The sequence below is a fragment of the Semicossyphus pulcher genome, unplaced genomic scaffold, assembly GCF_022749685.1.
Source record: "Semicossyphus pulcher isolate SPU_LCO1_2020_fin unplaced genomic scaffold, fSemPul1.0.p SCAF_11, whole genome shotgun sequence".
NCBI classification, from domain to species: domain Eukaryota; kingdom Metazoa; phylum Chordata; class Actinopteri; order Labriformes; family Labridae; genus Semicossyphus; species Semicossyphus pulcher.
The window spans coordinates 11778340-11802853 of record NW_027211615.1 but is presented as its reverse complement, the minus strand read 5'-3'; the positions used below and the strand labels follow the sequence as shown (position 1 = coordinate 11802853).

Genomic DNA, 24514 nt, shown 5'->3' with positions numbered 1-24514 from the left:
GTTGCGTTTTATTTATAGTTGGCATAGATATCACTAATTTTAAATGCAGAAATATGCATATTCTAATTAATTTCACAAAAACTTTTTTTTTTTCACAAATGTCATTTGACTGGTCAGATTCTTCTATCATTTTCGTAACATAAAAGCACGATTTAAAACGGTTTTGGAAGATATCCCAGTTAAATTAAATTAAATAAAGTAGTCGAAGACTAATATCAGTGCTAATTACTTCCGGTACTTACGTAAAATATAATTTTCTGGGTTAACTCTTTGTAAATTTCGTCTCCCCTATATTTTTAAAGCTTTCATTCTCTACTTTACATTTTTCGCTATAAATATCTATTTACACAACTGCATTTTAGTTTTTGTTTTTCTTACTTCAATTTTCCTAGTTGAATGTCTTTTTTATGTCCATATGAGTCGATAGGGTACTTGCAATCTTAAATACAAAATGTATTCAATTTTTGTCAATAAAGTTTTGAAGTGGGGAAAAAAAGTGACACTGAGAAGAATGGTGGCTAGCTATCATTAGCAGTTTCTCCATAGAGATAACAACAGTAATAGTTAGTTGAATATAAATATAACAAACAAACATATCTTATCAAACGTTTTCCTCTCAACACAACCATAAGGTGAGAAGCTACCGGCATACTAACCCAACATTTTTTTGGTTAATTTCGCTTGTTGTGAACTTCCGAGCTAGCTAGCTAGCTGGCTGTGTTAACCCAGCATTAGCCGGGTGCCAGTCTGAGCTACATTGTTACCAAAACAAGTAGTTTTAATAGCGAAAGGGCGGTTGACAACAAACTCGCGTACAGTAGAAGGGTGTACATAAGCTATTGTACGGAGTAGAATAAACTTCTCCTATTATCATCCGTTCCTGTTCTATAGTGCTGCTTATCGTATGTAAACTTCAAATGTCAGGAACAAAAAATAGCTCTTGTACAGTATATTTCCTGGTGGGCAGATGCTAACCCTAGCACTTATATGGGGTACTCTCTTGGTAAAGTTAACTAATGCTAAATAGATAGATGTACTTCATTGATCCCACACTAGGAAATCTGAGGGTAATAGAGATGTTTTGGAGATATGGCTCAGTGACAATAGATGATGTATGCTGCATTTCCTCTACTCTCTCTCGCACTAATAATAGCTATTCCTTTTCAAATTGACCTTTACGAATGGTCACACGTTATTTAATAAAGTGGAAATGGGAAAACACAGATGACATTAGCTGTAGCATCAGAGATGAACATATCACTTGCAGAGCATATTAGGTTTCCTATTACTCAGTGTATTTGCACATTAACATCTCTGTAAACTGTAATTGCACATTTACAACTCTGAAGACTGTATCACCACCACCTCCCTGTAATGTTTGTTTACAATTAAGATGTATGTTAGTTTTATATTTTAGATTTACTTAAGTATGTTTACTTTTCAGATATATGTTAGTTTATATTTTCAATTCATATAGTTGAGGTTATTATTTACTATTGCTGTTAGAATTCCAGGATGTATATATTCCTTTTTTCTAGGTTATTTTTACTGTATATTTATTTTCTCCTCTGCTGTGTTTACTTTGATAACCTGCTGCTGTAATGGCACAATTTCCCACTTTGGGATCAATAAAGTACATCCATCTATCTATATCTATCTACTCTGTCTACAATATATTGACGAAAAGTAAATGCCAACCATGTTGGATGTACTGAAAGAAATACACAATAAGTACCAATATAACCAGCTGTGTCAATTCAATAATGCATATCAATTGCACACAGTAATTACAATAAATGTCTAAAGTATTAGTTTTTTTCTAGTATGTATTGATTGTTATTGCAGATATTTAAAAAATCATATACTTCTACTGCCGAAAGGAAATTGTACAATGTGTACTCGGGCAGATGTCAGTCAAACTTTTACTTAACAATCATCACACTTTCAATCTAAGATCACAAATAGAACTCAAAACTTTTCCAAAGATTAAATGCTTTAATTATTTTGTTTGTTTCAGTCGGTCAGGCACTCCCTGGTGAAATGTCCCAAATTTAGGAAAGGTTTTGACCTTGATGATTTTGCTCTGGGAAGATTCCTAATAAGGTACTTGTTTGAGACAGCCTTTTAGATGCATGACGTGACTGCTGTTGACTTCCACATAGGGAGGAGTGGGGGCACTGTTTCTCAGCTGTACTGCAGGCTTCAGACATGGCAGAGCATCAGACAGTTTAAGTTTGCTTAGTCATGCAGTCATTAGCTTTTTTTACAGTTTATATAAGGAGGCTGTTTTGTTTCTATGTCAGTGTTGATCATTTAACTCTAAATTAAGTCCCGGTTTACTGGAATCGATTTACTTCTATTGTGTTTTTAATTTAAGTACATAATACTTTTGTATTGTATCTAAATACAAAAAAACCCCACCTCAGTATTTTTACTTAGCATCAGAATATGAGGACGGTCGGCTAAAACCTTTTTTGTACATACATTCCTACTTATTTACTCTTCTCCTCTTACAGCGTTTGTATCTGTATGTAGCTTTCCAGTTTGATTTGTGGTGTAGTTTTACTTATTTATCACCTTCCCCCTCCCTTCCCTCCGTTCTATCCGACTTGCTTTTTTATATGGTCGTTATTTTTGGCTGGATGAACCCATAGAAGTTAAAGAGCTTCCTGTTTGAGATGAAAACAGATTTGAAGCATGGATCTCAGCAAGCACAGTGACATCTGGTGGTTTGCAGTTATCATAGCAGCCACACATGACTGGACCAGAGCTTTAGTACAACAACAATGAAGTCTTTTTTTTGCCTTATCTTTAATTGCTCTTTACTCTTATTTTGCAGGACAGGGGCTTCCTCACTGTCACCCTCAGCTCTGAAGATGGCAGAGGACCATGTCCACTGCATGTCCTGTGTTAGCCAGCGATGCATGGTCAGACCTGAGCCAGGCGTTTCCTGTGATCTAATCTCCTGTCCTCTGGTGTGTGGGGCTGTATTTCACTCCTGCAAAGCTGATGAGCACCACCTTTTGTGCCCCCTGTTGAGGGTCCCGTGCCTTAACAGCGGCTATGGCTGCCCTGCCACCCTGCTGCGCAATCAAATGTACGCACATCTGGAAGTGTGTCCAGCTGGAGTTGTGTGCTGCACTATGGAATGGAACAGATGGCCCGTTAGCTGCCTGGACTATATGTCCTATGAGAGCCTGAGCCGAGGGGTGGAGGAGGCGGAGCAGCTGGACATGGCACTCGCCCTTCAGGATCAACGTACACTCCTAGAGTCCCTCAAGGTGATTGCCATGACACCTACTGCAGAAAGAGAGCCACTTGTTCCTGTTAGTAAGGAGAACAGGACAACATCTGCTCCTGAGGCCTCCGCCTTTATTGAGTCACCTCCATTGTCATCACATCAGCCTCAACCTCCTCCACCTGGCTCAGCAAAGGAGAAAATACTCAGTGGAATTAACGGCTTAAACGAGGAGCACTTTGGTAAACTCTACGAGGCAACAGTTGAGACTGCGAGAAGCCTATGTGCTGCTTTAGACTTTGTAAGCAGTGCAGGTTCTGTTGACAGCGGAGATGCTATCCAGAATAGTAGTCATGGAGACCTTCTGAATGGACTGGAGGACAAAACACCTGTAGGTGCTGAAGGTTTGAACAGAAAAGAGACAGAGGAGCAAAGTGTTTGTTCCAGCTGTTTGAAAGAAAACGGGGCTCTGAAAGAACCAGATCTAAAGATTTTAAACACAACAAACAGACCACTGCCAGGAGCAGTGGATGACCGTCCGGAGGCAGACTGTCCTGCTGAGGTGAAGGATGATGTGAATGCTGGGGTCACCCTTCCAATGATCACTCCAGTGCATGTCACCCAGGGTGTAGCACAGAGGGCCGGTCATGTGGTGCTGGAAGATAGGGGGCTTGTTCTTTTAGAAAACCACGTGCCGGAGCGCAAGTTCCACCACTATCCATTTTTTAGGGGCCAGGGCCAATGCTCATTACCTAATGGACGGATAGGTTTCATCCCAGACAGGTCACTTTATAGATTGCGGCCCAAAATGGAAGACAAGTCAGTGGATACATCAGATCTGGAACAGGAAGATGATCCCATGGGTCTGGGGGAGATTGACCTCATCACAGCAGCGCTGCTCTTCTGTTTAGAGGAGTCCAGAGAGTGTAGAAGGATCTCTGATACGGTCTATGTCGATGGCTATCGTGTTGACTTTGGCACGCAGACTTTCACTTTCCCTGCAGCCATCTTGGTGACCAACACTAGAGTGGGCGACATGGCCTCTGCGTCTGCCTGTGACCACGGCGCCCCTCAGCTCCCGTACCCCAGCCCTTTCTGCACTCTGCGTCTCGGCCTTGTCCTGGAAGCTCTGGAGGTGGAGGCGGTCCCACATAACCGCTACCTCCCTCCCAACCCTCGCTACCAGCACATGTTCCCCTTCGTCTGTGCTCAGTCATTCCGCCGGGACCAGTTCTCGTCCCATTTCACAAACGTCCATGGAGACATTCACGCTGGCCTCAACGGCTGGATGGAGCACCGCTGCCCCCTGGCTTATTACGGCTGCACATTTTCCCAGCGGAGGTTTTACGCATCCACCCCGGGGGCCAAGGTGGTGCATGACAAGCACCTCAGGTCCTTCGGGGTTCAGCCTTGCCCAAGGGCCAAACTTCCAAATGACTACCAGTCAGACCAATTAAGTGGACTTCCCATTGAGATACTGTGGCACATAGCTGCGTTCCTGGACAGTTTCAGCCTGTGTCAGCTGTCGTTGGTGTCACGGACAATGAGGGAGGTGTGTGCCAGCCTGCTGCAGACTAGGGGCATCGTGGAGCTGCAGTGGGAGCGGAGACAACGCACCGGTGCATCTGGCACTGCGTCATGGCAGATCAGAAACAGAGTGAGTAGAAAACCCACACTGTAACCTACTATATGTGAGTGTCTTTGAGGGGTTTAAATAGATTAAATAGAGAGAGAGTCATGAAATCCCGTCATCAGTATTAAATAAATTATTTTAGAAAGAAAATGGGATAGCTGATGTGCTTATGTAGCTCTTTAATAAATAATTCAATATTATAAGCCCATAAACATGTGGCTATATTTGTAACAACATGGAGGAAAGAAAAAACACCTCAAAGCTGTTTTAAAGATTGACTTTGTGGAGTTGTGCCCACAAAGCTTTTGAACTTACATCTAAGGTATAGCATGACATTTTGGAAACTGTCCCAATTTTCTTGCCAAGAGTTAGATGAGAAGATTAATACCACTCTCAGGTCTGCTCTGTAGCCAGCAAGGTAAGCTTAGCCTAGCACAAGGACTAGAAGGCAAGGAGACAAAAATAGCCTGAACCCTGTCCAAATTTAATAAAAAAATCTACCAACCAGCAGCACATTTAAAGAGCAGCTCCAGTCATGTTTTAAGACTCTAAGAACTGCTCTGCTGGAAATAAAAAATTGTCTGATATGTTTTTTTCTGCAAAATATGTTTCATTACTTCTCCTCCTTCTCCCTCATTAAAATTTCCCAATCTATGCACATTTCCAACTGCCCCCCTCCGTCTTGTTGAAACTTAGCTAGCTAGAAATGTAGTAATTAGTAGTAACATTAACATCAGTAGTCAGTAGTGAGTTTGCAAAAAATGTCGGTTACAGCTGGCTCGTGCATCCCCAAAGTGGTTGCCATAGGTTACACATAATGATATGCATAGCATCACCCCGTCCATTAACGGGATTGGCTCCTTAGGTTTGTGACATCTCAAACCTGCCAATCTGAAATCGTGTTGTTCAGCCTGTCCTTGGTGCACTGCAGTTTAAAAGCAGACAGGCCCAGCCATGGAGATGACTGCTGATGTTGTCCCTGATATGTCTTGTAGCACATGAAGAACACCACATGGAGATGTTTACAAGGTTAAACACTGGATTTTCAATAGAGGGGGTCTTTAACTTATTATCAATTTAAAACAAAAACCAGGCTGTAAAAGCAACAATTTTCAATATTTGCAGATTTTAGATGACTCTGCAACTCATCCTCGTCAAGAAATAGACCGGCATAAACCTCTGAACCCCTTGAACTGTGGCTTTTATTGCTAGCTGTGAGTTTGGAGATAATTCTTGGATTTAGGGGTTTCTGTTAGAAAACAAGGAAAATGAAAACTGCATGCAACAAATCATCAGGAGCCCTCTAAATGCATGCATTCTTTCTTCGTACCAACATCTGTTCTCTTTTACTGTTGCAGGTGTGGAGATTCACCACTGCCTTCAGCCCGGTCTTGTCGTGGGGTTTCACCGATCTCCCCAGCATGTCGGACCACCTCAAAAAGTGCCCCTTCAACGTAGTGGAGCAAAAGACAGAGCCCGTTCCTCTTCCTGCCATGTGCACCGCACGAGACGGACACTCGCTGCGACGCGTCCTGCGTCACGTTAACCACTGACCAAACACGATAGATCCCTCGTAGCTGCACCAGATTCACTCCGGTATTATGTGGGTGTTGCAATTTTTTCTGTCTTGCAAAACATGAACTCTTCCTGTTACAATAGATGATGAAGAAAGCCTTAATGAAATCTCACTTACCTACCTAAGAGGGGGGGAAAGAAAGCATTTAGATTTGCATGGATTTGTGCTGAAAACACTTCCTTATTCTGGTATAAAAAAGTATATTTTCTTGAAGACAAATGTGCACAGTAGATGTTTGTTATTCTGTGTGGTATGTGAGAAGTAGGAGTTAAAATGTTTTCACTAAATTGCCTTTCAGTAGTAGCCATGGGGAAAGCAGATTCTTGGTTATAATGCATTATTTCTGTATCACAGAACTTATGCCAGCACTTTACACATGATCTGCTAATCTCTCTAAAGCTGGTATGTGACACTAAATGGTCTTTCTTATCCCTATACGGTTTCAACCCTATGCAAATCCATTGTCTGGGTGTGTAGTGTGTCAGGATGGGTATTAACGAGGAGAGCCCATTAATGCACGTGATTTGCTACCATTTAATAAAGTCTTCACAGCCTTTTATATATCTCTTTTAAGCTCTCATAAATTATTAAACATCATTGCTGTTATTTTCTTTTTTTCTTCTTTACATCATGCAATTCAATAGATTGCAACACATACAATCATACTAGGGATGCACAATATTGGATTTTTTGCCGATATCCGATATGCCGATATTTTACAACTAATTTAGCCGATTACCGATATTTTTTTCCCGCACACCTAATAGCAGAGATCATCAACTCTCTTCTGTATTGGAATTAGCGTACAGTATGATGGTGATACTCTTATCACATTTGTTACAACGGTCGGGGTGACGGGTCTTGAGATGGTTAATCAAGTTTGTCGTGTTGAAAGACTTTGCCTTGGCTCCTCCTCGCATCACCGAAGCTGAGCAGTCATTGCAAATAGCAGTTTTGTTTTCTATTTCGGACACTTTGAAAAACTTCCACACCACGGACATTTTGGCTTCCAACTCTCTCATGCTGCAGGTAGACACATGTGACGTCATCACGCTGCACCACGCAGGTCTTCTTCCCGCCGGGGACATTGCGCCGAGGTCGGGCATTTAATCAAGTATGCAGCAGCCCATTATTTTATCGGTTAATTATATCGGCGGATATCAGCGTGTTGGCCGATATCCGATATTCATTTTTAAGCCAATATCGGCCGATACCGATAACGTGCCGATAATATCGTGCATCCCTAAATCACACACAACAGCTCTTTGCAAGCTGCTGTATCAATCGGTCACTCTTTTAAATAGATAGCATGTTTTTATTGTTCACAGTGAAAAAGTGAAAACTGCATAATTTTGTGTTTTTCCAGAATCACGTGTTTTAAAAGGTCGCCTCTGAAATGGGCCGTTCAGAACAGCTGCAGGTTTCCACATAGAATCTTTCTTTCGCTGAAATCGACCAATCAGTCATTCACCGTCGTTCACCTCAGGCTGCCTTCTTGCACTAGCTTGTAGTCAAGTCGTCAAGATTTCAGCTTACCATTCTGATACCTCCTGCTGATTCTGGCTCGTACATATAAGTTTGGAGTGACCATGCAGTGCGGCCGCTAGCGGCTACGTGGTCACTTCAAATACCGTCAGCCAATCGTGGCTAAAGTCTAACCTTTGAATGGCAAAACGGCTTGTTTGTTTCAGGGGGAAGGAGAGGCTCTGAAAAATAATTAGATTAAAAATATGTGTACAATTTTTAAAACGAAACAAACGTGATTCAAAAACACATTAGAATGATAGAAGATAGATTGCATAGCTAAAATCAGAGGCAGAGAGTAAAGCTATTAACTTATGAATATTGATTAATAGTGCTTATTCCTGATTGTGAAAATGCCTCAGATAAAGATTCTGCACATTTATGGAATGATCAACTAACAAATAAGCCACTCTAATCAGGTAATGCCAAACACCTGTGATTGCTCACTCAGGTGGTGTTTGGAGTCCTGCTCAACATGTGGAGTGGTTCAAATTAAGAGGCTTCATCTGTACAGAAACTTTTTGATGTCGGTGCAGGCTTGGTGACGTAACGCTTGGTGGTTTGGAGCTGGAGCGAAGCTATTTTATGCTTTTGTATGTCACAGTTTTTGTAGCTAGCCAGGCATCATGGTGGAGTACACTCTGGATGTGACTACAGGAAGCATGCAGCATGCAGGCACGTTTGACAACCTGTATGTTACCCTGATCGGCACTGAAAGGCAATCTGAGCACACCCATCTGACCAATTTTAAATTGGGTGATGAAACCGGAAAGGTAAGCCTACAAAATAATGTAATTGCTCGTGCTTGTTTGTTGCCATTTATTGTTAATTTTAGGCTTTAGATCGGGTGTTTTGTTTGTATTCCTGATTGCATGATTCTCTCCAACCACAGGTGGGAACGTTTTCTGTGACTACACTTTTTTCTTTAGGATGTCTTCTCCTCCTCAAAGTGGAAAAAGATCCTTTCCACGAGTCGCCAGAGAAGGACTGGTATTGTTCCCAGATAGTGGTGAGGACGCCAGAGGAGGATGAGATTCTGTTCCCCTGTCACAGATGGCTGTCCAGAGGGGAATCTGTGTTGCTGAGAGGGGGGAGAGGTTAGTGAAGCATTTTTAAAGAGACAGCTTTGTCACTGTATGAATTCATTTAATTTAATCAATCCCTTGGCTGTAATCCACGCAGCTACAAAGGCGTTTGAAGACCTCCATCCCCGACTAGTAGAGCAACGGAAAAAGGAATTGGTCCAACAGAAACTAACGTACAAGTAGGTGTTCTATCAATCAGGCTTTAAAAAGGTGCACCTCTTCGAGCATTGACTGGGCTTCTAATTCATAATGTTGGCTCTCTCTACTTCCTTTATTCCTCTGCAGATGGGATGAGTTTGGAGACGGAATATTATACGTCATAAACATCAATAATCCAAAAGCTCTTCCTTCAGAAATCAGCCTCACGTTCTCAAAAGCCTTTCAGTTTCAATACACCAGAGAAGCAGGGTGAGTGTGACAACATATCATTATTCTAAAAATCAAGCCTGGACGAATCCTTTTTTTCTTTTTGCTTCGTCCAGTGCAGCCGAGCTCAAAAGGAAAGGTCTGACAGATTCTACTCAGCGCTGGGAAAGCTTTGAGGCCATGAAGGAGTTCTCCTGGCTCAAAAAGTCCCCGTACATTGGTAGTATTTTAGTACTGGGTGTGTTTTGTACCTTTTCTTTGTCAAACATCCCTGTAAAAACCTGTTTTCTCCCAGAGTATGTCTCGCAGCACTGGAAGGATGATGACTTTTTTGGATACCAGTTCCTTAATGGAGCTGACCCGCATGTGATCCAACGTTGTTCAAAGCTTCCCCCTAACTTCGCCGTCACAGAGGAAATGGTGAAACCTTTTCTGGCCAACGGGAGCTCTTTAGCTGCAGAGATGAAGGTACAAAAGCTGCATTTTCCTGTTATTTTAAACTTGCCACTCTTTTTTTTTTTTAAAGTACCTCATGCTATTCATTTACAGAAGGGCAATATATTCATTACCGACTACAAAATCATGGAGGGTCTGACCAAAAGACTTATTGATGGTGAACCTGCACCTCTGACTGCCCCTCTCTGCCTGCTCTACCTGAATCCAGAGAAGAAACTACTGCCCATCGCAATTCAGGTTTCTCTTTAAATCCAACGAATGATTTCTCTAGTTTTGGTTTTTGATCACCTTTCAAAAACTGAATCATCCCTCCTCCCCTCAGCTCGGACAGCAGCCCTCGGAGGAGAACCCAGTTTTTCTGCCTAGCGACTCGGAGTACGACTGGCTTCTGGCCAAGATATTTGTGAGGCATGCAGATTCCCTCAAGAACCAATTAGTCAGTCATTTTCACAACTCTCATCTGCTGGCAGAGGTTTTCGCAATGGCTACACTTCGCAACCTCCCAATGATTCATCCTCTACGCAAGGTAGGCTGTTTTTGTTATTTTCTCTAAATATACATAAACCATTGTGTACGTGTTCTTATCTCCTCTTTGGGCTCTTACATCCCCTTTGTATCCCTTCACAGCTGCTGATCCCCCATCATCGAAGCACCATTCATGTAAACATCATGGGTCGTGCTCTTCTCTTTGGCCCTGGTGGAGCTTTCGGAAATGTATGACTTCTAAACTCTTGCGCACTTTTAGTTAAAACCTTGGATTATCCACATTTGTATGATTTAAATGTTAATATTTTATTCTAAAAGAGCATAATATCTTTTTATATATTTTACTAATAATTAAATGTTATCATAATTTGAAAAAAAAAATACAAGATACTAGTGCCCGAATGATAAGGAAAAGCGCTCATCCCAATACTTATAATTAACCTACCACATGACCCTTAGTGGTCACCACATGACCCACCACATGACCCACAGTGGTCACCACATGACCCACAGTGGTCACCACATGACCCTTAGTGGTCACCGCAACCCAAGCAGCATTGCCAATTTAGAGAGAAGGGTTTGTAGGGAGAGATGTGTTGGAGAGAAGACGGGGAAGGCAGAGCCAGGGTGAGGTGCCCTGTCCGGGCCTAGCACTCACCCCCGCCGGATCAGTCTGTAGGCTACGCTCTACCTCCCCCCCCTCCCTCATTTTCATGAGGGAAGAGAGCAAGGATGATGTGGGTGGGTGGGGGATTAAGACAAGGGTAGGGGGTAACCCTACCCTTAAGCTGATACTATCTACCCTACGTCATGGCTTTTAACTGCCCCCACAACTCAAACTTGTAGTTAGATGGGCAGCAAGAGGACAACAACAGGGTTATCAAGTGGGCACCTCCCTTCAAGTTAGGCCCACGACACCTCGGGGCAGGCACATGCACAGATAGGACCCAAAGGGTGCTTGAGCCCCTGCCCTTGTGCAGTTTTAGAGTTTTAACTGATTCGTCTGACATCTCCTTTACTGCCTTTCACCGACTCTGTCCACTCACTCCCAGTTCTCCCAGTAATGAGATAGGATAGATAGGATATTATTTTAGAAGTCATTAAAAACCACAACTTCTATTCTTCAGTCTTCAGTCGGAGGAGCGGGAGTAATGCAACTACTGAAAAAGGGTTTCTCTCAGTTGACCTACACCTCCCTCTGCCTGCCAGAAGACATTTCAGCTCGAGGACTGGAGTCCATCCCCAACTTTTACTACCGAGATGATGCAATGAGGCTGTGGAGCATCATCAACAGGTACATTTCTACATGTGTGCAGTTGACTTCATTTTGAAGAACCGAGTGTATGGCATGTCCAAACTTGTTGCAAATCCTATTTCACCTTTTAAAATGTAGCCTACTCTTTGATAGCGGTATCCTTATTACTGTCCACAGCTTTGTCACAGCAGTGGTGGGATATTATTATCCGTCTGACAGCGAGGTGTCTGCAGATTCAGAACTCCAGGAATGGATCAATGAGATCTTCTACGATGGATTTCTGGGAAATGTTAACTCGGGTATCCTTCTTGTGGCTACTTTGTTCTGCCCAAATTACTCATGTAAATATTTGTGTAAAATGTTGAATTTACTGCAGGTTTGACTTTTCTCCACATCATTCTTTATAATTAGCTATACAATTATTTTGAAGTTGTAATCACTACGATCTCAGTTTCGTTGACTTTGGCAGTACCCATGGCGACAAAACGGTACCTGCGGCAGCACACTTGCCAGATATCCAAACAGTGTCCCATGTGTGACGTCCACGGTTGTAACTCTTGATTTTCCACGCTGAAGGTCGCTTTCCTTTTTAGTTTGCCTTCATCTGAGCGTCGTTTCTTTGGATTTTCATTTATTTTTCTCTTATTTTTGAAGTTGTATCTGTAGTCATCCATCTTTTCTTTGATTGTTCAGCCATAGTAGATTACTGTTTACTCGCAACACTGCGAACGTCGCCACAGACACCCACTCCGCAATACTGCAAATGCTAAGGCTTTCATCAGTGGGCCATAGGCTCAATCATTGTGTTCTGTTGGGAATTTGTTCCATGTTTTAGTAGATTAATTCTAACGTGAACATTCCTGGCAGGAATCCCTTCAAGCTTTCAAAGTGTGGAAGAAGTGATCAAGTTTGTCACGATGGCCATCTTCGCTTCATCAGCTCAGCATGCTAAATTGTCCCCTGCAGAGGTAAACATTTTGTTTGCTGAGTATAAAATTAGAACATTACAAGTAGATGTAGTTAAGTAGAGGACTTTCTCTGAATTTCAAACTATTACTCTTAATGGCTTGTCTATGTCTTTTTCTTTAAGTTTGATTTTCTAGGATGGATTCCCAACGGTCCATTCTTGCTTCACAGAGCTCCACCAACAGCAAAGGGACAGTCCAGCATGGAGGACATCTTACCAACTCTGCCTAATAAAGCTTATGCAGGACTTGCTCTGTCAGTTTTGTGGCTGCTCAGCAGAACGTTTGACGATTTCGTAAGTTCAATGTGTCGTGTTTTTGCAGTCAAACCTGCAAAAGGTTTTGGAATAGTAATTGATAGATTGCAAAATTGCTAGCTTGACCTTTTTTTGCTTTGTCTTTGTCAGGTACCTCTGGGTGATTATCCAGACCAACGCTTTGACGAGGCTGCGGTCCTACAGATGATCAAGGATTTTCAAGCGGAGCTGTCGTCCCTCAGTGTGGCTATAACCAGGAGGAACTCGGAGCTTGAGCTGCCTTATTATTACTTGAACCCTAAGATGATAGAAAACAGTGTGACTATTTAACCAAGATCCTATTTTCAACAGTGATGAATAAGCTGTCAAAGCTTTGCTGTCCGATGCTTATACAGTGATTCCTGTACTGTAACTGATGCTGTTAACTCCCCGTTACAGTAAATATTTATACATTAATATGGGCCGTGTTCTTTGTGGTATCTCTGCTGTCTTTGTTTTACTTGAACACGGGGAACAAACAAATCGATGCATTCACAGTGCAACTATGTAATAAAGGAGTAGCTCAAAGAAACATCCCACCCTGTTGTGAGAATGCCTCACACTAACCCGCCACAGTCTGCGCATGTGGAGCCTGCTACAGTATGTTATCAATAGAAAACACCTTCACACACTGCAGCTTTTATGGTGTGGAATAGTTATTACTTTTTGCATCACGTTAATTGCATTTTAAAAAGGAAAAAAAGAAGCTTTCTAACATCACACTTGGCAGCCTAACTTTAGGAATGTTAGGCTCTTAAAACAGAAACACATGCTCGGCCTTCATCATCTTCATCACCATGATGTTTTCATATTGTACTTCGTATTAAATGTTCTACCCTCTTTCTGTTCAGATTGTAATGAAAATTTTGACAAGATGATGACGTGACAAAAAGTCAACATAAACTTTGGTGTCAAAGTTCTCAGCAGTCCATTCAATAGTTGCCAAATACTTAATTGAATAGAGAACTTCAGGAAAAGTTTGGGGATCATTAAAATATTTATATCAGCTTTTTTTTGTCGTTGTTACTCTTATAACCGTTGAATTCCTCTAAAAGACAAACATTTTCTGCTGCAGTAAACAGACTTGAGCGGTTAGATGCGGTTACTCAGGTCTGCCATTTTTTTTGTTTTGAAAAAAAGTGTTTATTTACCCAGAATTCAATGCACCCTAGAGCTGCTTAAAACTAAACTGCTTTGTGAAACGGATGTATTTAGACGTCTATCTGAAGACTGACTATTTGTTATATCTAAGCCATAGTCAAAGTCTATCTTTGTGTAACCGGCCACTGTATTCTGTAGCTCGGCAGGTGACATGGATCGCTCAACAAGGTGCACCTGGTCTTGAAAGTCCAGACATGTGGTAGGTTAATTATAAGTATTGGGATGAGGGCATAAATGAGCGCTTATCCTTATCATTTGGGCACTAGTATCTTTTTTTTCAAATTATGATAACATTAAATTATTAGTAAAATATATAAAAAGATATGCTCTTTTAGAATAAAATATTAACATTCTTTAAATCATACAAATGTGGATAATCCAAGGTTTTATGTCTTTGTGTTATTTTAGTCATTTAGTTCGTCTTTGTTCAATGATTTGTTTTTATGTGTTTCAAATAATACATCCCGTGGATTTGAGTGTTGAATGTTATTCTGTTGGGTGAGTTTGTGCATTGTTCCCTCCCTTAGGGCCACTTCAGCTTGACCTGAATCACCAGAAACGCAACATTTCTTAGAGTTACAACAGCCCGTGTTAAGGTAGTCTCACAAAGAGGAAGTGAGCCATAAGTCAGATAACAGATCAGGACAACCTGGACGAGCAGCTATAAGGCAACGAGCTGGAAAGATAAACTAGCAGTGTTCACAGTGGGGTTCTTTGCAGCGTGTTTAAACATTTAACTTTAGGTATAGATTTTATTCTTCCTCTCTTTCTTGCCAGTTTCCACAGAGCAGCCATGGCCGAGTACAAGCTCGAGGTCACAACAGGTGACATGAAACATGCAGGAACTTTTGACCACATTTATGTCACCTTATTTGGGACTGAAGGGCAGAGTGAGAGAACAGAGTTGGACAACCGTGGTATTGACTTTTCAACCGGGAAGGTGAGTTAAGTCCATTTAAATCCTCACATTAGGTATTAGACAACATGTTTGTGCTTATTCTGTATGTTGAAGAATTTGTCTCCGTTTGATAAAAGAAAAGAGTACATTTCACATTTTTCTTGTTCTCTTTTCTACACTTGATTATACATTACAAATGGCATCATCATGTAGCGATCTAGTGGCCACTTTACATGTTATTTTCTATTATAAGGGTTGCACAAAAGCTAATTTTCTGAGTTTGTTAAACGCATATCTTTCAGTGTCATTTTAGTTAACTTCCTGCTGAACACAATGTTTTATTGGATCCATGACAGGATGTATCCTATCTAGGGATGCACGATATTATCGGCACGTTATCGGCCGATATTGGCTTAAAAATGAACGGATATCGGCCAACACGCCGATATCCGCCGATATAATTAACCGATAAAATAATGGGCTGCTGCATACTTGATTAAATGCCCGACCTCGGCGCAATGTCCCCGGCGCGAAGAAGACCTGCGCGGCGCAGCGTGATGACGTCATGTGTGTCTACCTGCAGCATGAGAGAGTTGGAAGCCAAAATGTCCGTGGTGTGGAAGTTTTTCAAAGTGTCCGAAATAGAAAACAAAACTGCCATTTGCAATGACTGCTCAGCTTCGGTGATGCGAGGAGGAGCCAAGGCAAAGTCTTTCAACACTACAAACTTGATTAACCATCTCAAGACCCGTCACCGCGACCGTTGTAACAAATGTGATAAGAGTATCACCATTATACTATACGCTAATTCCAATACAGAAGAGAGTTGATCTCTGCAATTAGGTGTGCGGGAAAAAAATATCGATATCGGTATCGGTTATCGACTAAATGAGTTGTAAAATATCGGCATATCGGATATTGGCAAAAAATCAAATATCGTGCATCCCTAATCCTATCAGCATTTGACAGTATATTTGCAGTTCTTTCTTTAATATCCTGTTTGTCTTTAACATTTACCTGACCTAACTGAGGATGCACAAATGATAGTCTTTGTTTATATGTATTTCAACCTTTGCTCCAAGACAGGGACGTACACCTTGAAAACCAGTTTGACTCTGGGGAAACTCCTGCTGATCAAGGTGGAGAAAGATCCTTTTCTTCTTCTCCCAGAAAACGAGTGGTTCTGCTCCAAAATAGAGGCGACGACTCCAGAGGGGGACGTCCGTCTTTTCCCCTGTTACAGATGGATCTCCAGGGGGGAGCTGGTGGAGCTGAGAGGGGGGAGAGGTCTGCTTTCAATTATCCAGATAATCTATTATAGACAAATACATTTCATATAATTTGATTTTACTTATTTTCACACATTTTTGTTGCTTTTTAAAGATAATTTTGTTTTGTAATTTGAATTATATTCTCTTCATGCCTCAGCCGTGAAGGTTTTTGACGATGACCATCCCCTGTTGATTGAGCACCGAAAGAAAGAGCTGACTTTAAAAAAGAGCTTTTATCAGTAAGTGATAATGTGTTCAGTATGTGCAGTTATGGTCTCTTTGAAATGCTTTGAAATGTCTGTGTGCTTTTCAGCCACTCCCTTTGCCTGTGTGTTTGTGTTTCAGATGGAAGATTCTGGCTGAAGGCCTGTCACACATCAACCACTTCAACTCCCTGTCTGAGCTCCCAGCTGAAGTCCGCTTCTCTGAGTCCAAATCAACTGAAGTAACCAATACGGAAAGGATAACGTAAGTTGATATAAAAGTATACCATGGACTTTACTGGGGTTCCAATAAAGTTATATTTGAGTCACTCTGTGTTGTGTGCTTACCCTGTTCTCCTTCAGGGGCCTAGAACTCAAGATCAAGGGGCTGCTTGGATCATCTGAAAAATGGGAAAGCATTGACGACATAAAACGCATCTTCTGGTGCAAAAAGACACCAATGTCCGGTAGGTTTTTTTTATAGTTATCTAGTTCTGCTGCATAACTCACCACAGCAACAATAATCATTTCACAGAAGCTGCAAATGTCAACCTACATTGAAGTACTAAGTAATGACAGGTTTTTTAAAGTACTCTGATAAGTTATGTGAGTCTGATCACAAGTCGACAGGTTCATATGAAGAAGCAGTTTCACAGAGTATTTTCTAAATGACTTTACAGAGTAAAACGAATCAATTCAATGTAGTGCTGCCAATTCACGCATTATTTTTTGCGATTAATTTGAAATATTTAATACGTAAAAAAAAAAAAGCAGCTGTGTTTACTTCCTGTTGCAATGCCTGAGTGTTGCCAATTTAGCGACTTTCTCTCTCTTCCTCTTGGCGACTCTTTTATAAAAAGCGACTTGCGACAAATGTATCGTCTTTTTCAGACCAGTAAAATGTATTATATTGTATTTCATTGCCATGTATGCTGCTCAGAGTAATTGCAGATTGCAGTTCACGGCTCCTATGTCATCAGCTCCGAGTTGCTCTCTCTCCTCGCGCCTCTTGTCCCGTGCGCAGCAGCACTGCGCAGGCAGTCAGGGGCGGGCGGGGCTGCTGTGACAACTGCCACACCGAACCATCCTGCCTAAAGATGGATAAGGACAATGCTGGTTTTGAAATTCAACTGGCACTTATAGGCCTGGGTTTTGTTATTATTTCTTTTAGTACATAAGAAATATGCCTTTCAAGCTGACAGTCAATTTTGATGGCCTTGAGGGTTTTATTGGAAATATGTGGTTCGTAGGAGAGAATCTGTGTTTAAACTTAAAAAGATGCTATTAAACAATAGTATTTTAACTTAAATGTATTTCTTTTGTGTTGATTTTACATTTAAATATCCATTATTACAAGCTTCAGTCTGAAGAGGAAAAAAAAAAATCGCGATTAATCACAGAAATACTTGTTGAATGTTTGAGTACTTTGAAGCTGCAGTAGGTAAGATTGAGAAGAGAGCGGACTTTGCTTCAATGATTGAAAGATTACAACCTCCAGGTCCCTCCCTCTCTCTCTCCGCGGCGCTCAGTCCTGCCTCCAAAGCCCTACCTGCAGAGGAGGCTATCATACCTGCGCGCAGGCTAGTTACCGTGAAATGACAACAAACGCAGCCGTTGTATTACACCACCAACACTATCGAAGCAGAGACAAATCAAACCAGCGGAAATGTTTTTGCTGTGAAAGGTAATCTACAGCTAATTCTATTTCGCAAAACCACCAACACTTAGTTTGCTAACAGAGACTGTAGAAACAACAGAGCCAACTAAGCAGTAACACACTGATGATGTGAACATTTAGCCATGAGAGCACAGGCACACAGAAGTATCAGGAGATAGTCCGAAAAGGTAACACTGCCTGGGCACTTCACAAAGATATTTTCAGCCACACCGCCATGAAACAACGCTGAACAGCAGCCACACTGAGAACAAGCTAACGTTAGCCCGACTGCAGTAGTAACACATCACAGTAACCGCAGACATCTTAGTAATGTGAAACAAATACAGCAGAAATTAAGCTGGGGTAATTACCTGTCGAGCAGAACTGTCGAACTCAGCATCGCTTTTTAATCCTTTCAGCTCAGGTAGCTCTCTCCACCTGCCGCCCCAATGTTTACTCTCGTTTCATCCAACTCTTTTTTTTAGCTTGCTTTTCCTCATTTCTCTTCTTCGGTTTAACGGTCTTTGTAGTATAAGACTAGTTGGCAATGTAGGGATGAGCAGTTCGTTCATTCCTGGTGGTTGTTTTTAAGCCTTTGTGGACACAAACGGCTGAAACTGCGAATACTGAAGAAATTGAGCTACAGTGTGGGCATGCGCGGAGTAGTGGTGCTGCGCAGCGTGTGATTGACAGCAGCCTGAGAGACTGCTCGGCTCTGATTGGTTGTGTGTTTCGGGAGCGTTTGATTCTTACAAATGCCATTAGGAGCAGTAGGAGGAGCCAGAGGAACATGATTTTTTTTCACAGATTATCTCTCTCATGTACTACTGCATGTTTAAAGTGACAGTTTGAGCAAATATGACAAAAAGTTATTTTAATAATGTTACTTATTACAGCTTTCACAAAAAAATATGATTAATCATTACTGAAAGGTTAACAGACTTTAAATATGCTAAGAAACATGCAATGATATGAACACATTGGTCACTCACTACTATGTGACGAATGTATGGGTGTATACTTGACTATGAAGTTCAAAGATGAGTCGTTAACCTGGGCTGTGGACCTACCAACGAGCGTCGTTAGTACCCTCTAGTGTTGAAGGGTCGTTGGGCTGACATGATCCTGAGTGTGATCTCAGCAGTTTGGGCAGTGAATTCAAAACTGCATTGTATGTGGATGATAGGTGGTGTCTTAGGCCACCACCTCTGTTAAGGGATGCTTTTTCCAGCTTGACAGCTTATTTCTAGTTCTGCCCACCAGTCAGTTTAGAACTGAAGAAGCCTTTCAGATGAGAGGTGAAACATCTTCAAAAACCTCAAGCAAGTCCAGTTGCCTTTTGAATTAAGCTTAGAATTACCATGACCTGGATGACTGAGAACCTCCACAGACACACCGGTAGTAGGTACACCTTTCGGCTCATGGTAGAGCGCAAATAGTTTTTTATGGGCTTCAATTCACTGAAGGCCCGCAACAACATACCTGTTTGTCCTCCCCTGTCGGTGGCCGTGGTTCTGACTGCCTTTTATCTTTCAGGAACAATCCTCGTTTTCAGTTAAATTACCCTGATAATCATGTTGTGCTACTGAAGTAAAAACATTTTATAAATTACATATTGTATTTGCTGTTTGCCGTTCTTTCCAGAGTACGTTGTAGAACACTGGAAGGAAGACGACTTCTTTGGATCCCAGTTCCTGAATGGCATCAACCCCAATGTGATCAAGAGCTGCTCAGAGCTTCCCACAAACTTTCCGGTTACTGACGAGATGGTGAAGCCGTTCCTGGAAAAGGGAAGCTCTCTGCAGAAGGAAATGCAGGTATGGAAGATGACTGGTAATAATCTTTGCTTTAGGAGACAATTCAGTTTGAAGATCATACAATATCAAAATATGACATGATGCAAATCCAAAACTCCTCTTTATGTCTTAAACATGTTTTGGCCCTTCCTTCACCAACAGAAAGGAAAAATATTCCTCTATGACCAGAAGATAATGGATGGGATTCCAACTAGAGTCTATAACGGTGAACCTCTGCATGTGACTGCTGGTCTCTGTTTGTTCTACTTGAACCCAGAAAATAAACTGATGCCGATTGCAATACAGGTATTTGTCAAATGCAGCAAATCACTGACCATATTCATATGTAAAATTGCAGCACATTCCATAGTACATCTGTGTTATTAATAAAGTCCTATGTAATTTTTTTTTCTTATATTTTAGCTGCGTCAACAGCCTTCTGAGCAGAACCCCATCTTCCTGCCCAGTGACTCCGAAACAGACTGGCTGCTCGCAAAGATGTTTATCAAAAATGCAGATATGATTGATCATGAAGCGGTCCAACACCTCATGAAGACTCACTTTCTGGCAGAAGTCTATACTGTGGCAACTCTGCGCAGCTTCCCTGTGATTCATCCCATCTACAAGGTATTATTACGCAACAGAGATCCAAGTTACCTTTTCACTCGATGTAAACGTGTAATTGATTGATTTCTATGGTATTTTGGGGGTATTTTATGTCTTTATTAGAGAGTCATAGAGGAGACAGGAATTAAGGGGAAAGAAAGGTAAGGGATGTAAATGTCCTAGGTGAACTTTCTTGTTATTTCCTTCCGTCTGAAACAGTGTGCCCGTTTTTTTAATGGTCAAATTATTCTGTTATTGAGCTATTCAAACTCTGCTTGCCAGAGCAACACAGTATCTGTGTAAAAGAACATTACGTGTGTATTCATTGCTGTTATTGCCTCCCTGAGCATGATCCACTCAGTTTACCAATTTGCAGTAGCTATTAAAATTGCAATTTGAACTGAGTCAGGGTTTATGTTGCACTTTTTAAAGTTTTGCTTGTTTATAGTTTCCTTTAGGGATCAACAAACCAGGAAGTGCTGCATGTTTTGTGGTGAAATGAGCATCTGACTTTGAATGTTCTTGCCTCCATCTGTGCAGCTGCTGTTTCCACACTTCCGGTACACTCTCCACATAAACACTGCAGGTCGAACAAGTCTTTTTGGACCTGAGGGAGCTTTAAGCATTGTACGGATCGTAAACATATTTTTAAGAATTCAAAATGTGTCAAAATTAAATGTCAGCCTTCTACAATTTTAAAACTGTAGGATTTTTTTCCTTTGAAAAGTGACTGATTGTTGATATCTGCGTACTATTGACTGTTAGAATTCAGCTGGATATGATGGGCTGATCGAGCTCATGAGAAAGGCTCTCTCTGAGCTGACCTACAGCTCCCTCTGTCTGCCAGAGAACATCTCTGCACGCGGACTGGAGTCCATCCCCAACTTCTACTACAGAGACGACGGCCTGAAGCTGTGGGACATCATCAACAGGTTACACTGACATAAAAACTGCAACTTGTTCTCCCCCATAAATCTTTCTTTCTATTTTCCACACAAAATTTATTTTTCAAGTTATTTTGACTCAAATATTTTTGTGTTTACCAGCTTTGTGAAGGCGGTTGTGGGGCACTATTACCCCTCAGACAGTGAGGTCCAAAAAGACACCGAGCTTCAGGACTGGATCAGTGAAATATTCACACATGGTGTGTTGGGAAACAAAGCCTCAGGTGATTAACCCTTTTTCTAATGGGGAAACAACCTCAAAACAAGTGGTGAATATTAATAATCGACTCATAATGAATGTGCTGTTGACAGGGTTTCCAGCACATTTTAATACTGTTGAGGAAGTGATCAAGTTCATCACCATGGTCATCTTCACAGCAACAGCTCAACATGCTGCAGTCAACAATGGACAGGTGAGGCAAAAGCAAACAGTTGTAAGAATAATATAGTCCTTTATTGGCCTTTTTCCTGCTGTGATCCTAAATACAAAATAATTCATGTCAAAATGTTCAAAAATACAGTTTGACTACCACTTCTGGACGCCCAACGGCTCGCTGCTGCTGCACAAACCTCCTCCGACCACTAAGGGGCAGTCAAGCATGGAGACCATTCTGGAGAATCTCCCAGATGTTGGAGAGACTGTCATCTTTGCAGCAATGGCTTGGCTGCTTTCAGACAAATACGCTGACGAGGTAAGTTTGGTGTTTGTGAACATGCACATAAAGTAAACTGACTATGACCTATCCACATTTTTAAATCGGTTTTAAAATGTGATGTCTGAAATACTGGTCTTTTTTGTCATTCCACAGGTCCCCTTAGGTGCATACCCTGAAGAAAGATTTGATGAGCCTGCCCTTAAGCGGATGATCAAAGAATTTCAAGCAGAGTTGTCCTATCTCAGTGAGGCCATTACAGCAAGAAACTCAGAGCTTGAAATACCCTACACATATCTGAACCCTAATCAGGTTGAGAATAGCGTTGCTATTTAAGAGTCTTTGTTTGGCCATTGAGATGTGTTACATTTTAAATTTTGTACATGCTGCACTTGAAGTGTTGCATGCTAGGACAATGGCTAGATTTTGGTCACAATTGGTGGGTTAGTTGTGTGTTGAGCAGCAACTTTGACTTCTGAAAGTTTTGTTTTTTATGTGTATATGTAGATTTATTCGTTTCCAACTTCAACAAGTGCATAACATTCATATTGACATATTATCTGAAAGCAGAACTTGTTAAGATCAAAGTTCTGGCTTACAACAGTTCCTCTTTATATTCTTTATAAGCAATTAAAGTAAGTCATTTAACTTCAGTTCTCCTTTCAGTCATTATTTTCCTCTTCTTTAAAACAAAAGCATAAGAATATTTAATTTAATTTTGTGAAATGCATTAATTTAAATCCATAAGATCAAAAACAAAGACGTCTATTGTGTATAAATACGTCTGTCTCCAACATCTTTATAGTTTTACTACATGACTTGTTGAATATTGTTTAAAGAAAATTAAGTAATTCTGTCGCTATACCCCCCCCCCCCCCCCAGTAACCAGAGAGCTGGCTGTGATACAGAGCAGAAGAATGCTGAAAGTAAAGGCAGGGAACACTGTGGCTGCTTCCCAAGTCTCTTAAATTGCATCCATGTTCCCTTCACTTGCGTCGTTCACTTGCGTCTTAGTCCCTCCCACCAGAGATGCATGGAGAGACGCGAGGAAACCAAGAGAGGAGAGAGGAAACGAGGGAATGTTTTTTAAGAGACATGAGACGTCCTTCGATGAAGCGTCACGTGCTGCGACGTCCGTTTGTGATGATCGCGTCAGCTGATCACAGCTGGATCAGCTGTCAGTCTGCTTTAACAGCTGTTTCTGTCTGCACACATGTGCTCTGTATTCATTCTAATAAAACACACAGTAACAGTGTTTCCTCTCTGTAACCTGTTACCTGTGTAAAAAACACCTGCACATGAAGAACAGGCTGCAGTCTGTGTTCCTGCTGCAGAGCCAGACGGACATTTCCTACAGCACTGTGTCTTTATATTATTTGTTCATTATTTACATTTTCGATCACTGATAATCTGATCTGAATTAATTATTTAATAAACCCAAATACTGTCTGTTCATGAACTATGAACATTATTGATTAGGCTAAAAGTTTCAGGATAAATAGAAATCACGTCACGCTGATCAAACCCGACCTGATGATCACTCTCACACGTAAAAAGTGTTACCTGCTGACAGAGAGACTCTCCTGCTCCCTCTGAATTCATTCATTCATCTGTAATAAAAGTTAGCAGGGAAATAACTGATCATGACGAGAGGTATTTCTTTAGATTAAATTTAATAGAAATGAATCTGTTTTTGCCACTTCTGATTTTTAGACAACTTATTTTTTCTCAGATGTTGACCCAGAAAACAAATCAAATCTGCAGTTATTCACTGCATTTTATATATTTTACGACAAGTTATGATCAATATTTCGTTCTAAACGATCTCAGCTTGTCAGATACCAACTCATTATACCTGCGTTGTTTAAAGTCTGTTTCAAGGCGCCCTGTTAAGTCTGTTTTAAGGTCCGCTTCTTCCTCTCTGCGATATGAAACTCCGGTGATGTTGTGAAGTTTCACATAAGTCCGATCTGCTGCAGCATCCAATCACTAACTGATCTGTAATAAGGGGGCGTGTCGGCCAGTAAAAGACTTCCGTAGAGGCTGCTCTCGTGTATCCTCGCTTATCGCTCCTCGGAACTCCCTCCTCTCTCCTCGCTCCTCGCTCCTGCGATAAGAGCTTTGAGACGGTCCTCAATATGGCGGCTCCGGAACTACTTCCGGTTCGGGCGAGGAGCGAGGAGCGAGGAGCTATCAAATAAGAGACTTGGGAAGCAGCCTGTGACTGCCCCTTTGACTGACTCTTGCATCATTTGACTGTACTTGTCTACCAGCTGGGGTCTCTGGTTGATGTGCCAAGGAGAGTCATTGACCTCGGCTCAGAGATCTTGCTTTTACAGCGGGGCCAGAGAAGGAGAGCAAGACGCCCCCGTGTCCAGTCAGTCCCTCAACTTCCTGCACTGCTGCAACACCATCAACACCAGCAGTGGTTGCTCTGGCCAACGC

The 24514-nt window shown here is 41.5% G+C and overlaps 3 protein-coding genes across 3 annotated transcripts; all 3 read left to right on the top strand.

Annotated features, from left to right (window-relative positions):
* Positions 1–519: 519 nt before the first annotated feature.
* Positions 520–7006, top strand: LOC138612620 (F-box only protein 30-like). The gene is made up of 3 exons (XM_069685984.1): positions 520–632; positions 2840–4895; positions 6230–7006. The coding sequence occupies exons 2-3, from the start codon at positions 2877–2879 to the stop codon at positions 6422–6424; spliced, it is 2214 nt and encodes a 737-aa protein (XP_069542085.1). The 5' UTR covers positions 520–632; positions 2840–2876; the 3' UTR covers positions 6425–7006.
* Positions 7007–8597: 1591 nt separating this feature from the next.
* LOC138585290 (polyunsaturated fatty acid lipoxygenase ALOX15B-like) lies at positions 8598–13171 on the top strand. The gene is made up of 14 exons (XM_069657577.1): positions 8598–8744; positions 8864–9068; positions 9154–9235; positions 9342–9464; positions 9539–9642; positions 9718–9890; positions 9972–10115; positions 10201–10404; positions 10506–10592; positions 11492–11658; positions 11797–11918; positions 12487–12587; positions 12710–12880; positions 12992–13171. Exons 1-14 carry the CDS (start codon positions 8598–8600, stop codon positions 13169–13171), a joined length of 2010 nt encoding a protein of 669 aa, XP_069513678.1.
* Positions 13172–14721: 1550 nt separating this feature from the next.
* On the top strand, positions 14722–22722 carry LOC138613045 (hydroperoxide isomerase ALOXE3-like). Its single transcript, XM_069686619.1, has 14 exons — positions 14722–14981; positions 16022–16226; positions 16368–16449; positions 16556–16678; positions 16777–16880; positions 19715–19887; positions 20029–20172; positions 20290–20493; positions 21013–21099; positions 21238–21404; positions 21519–21640; positions 21729–21829; positions 21938–22108; positions 22226–22722. The coding sequence occupies exons 1-14, from the start codon at positions 14835–14837 to the stop codon at positions 22403–22405; spliced, it is 2010 nt and encodes a 669-aa protein (XP_069542720.1). The 5' UTR covers positions 14722–14834; the 3' UTR covers positions 22406–22722.
* Positions 22723–24514: the final 1792 nt, after the last annotated feature.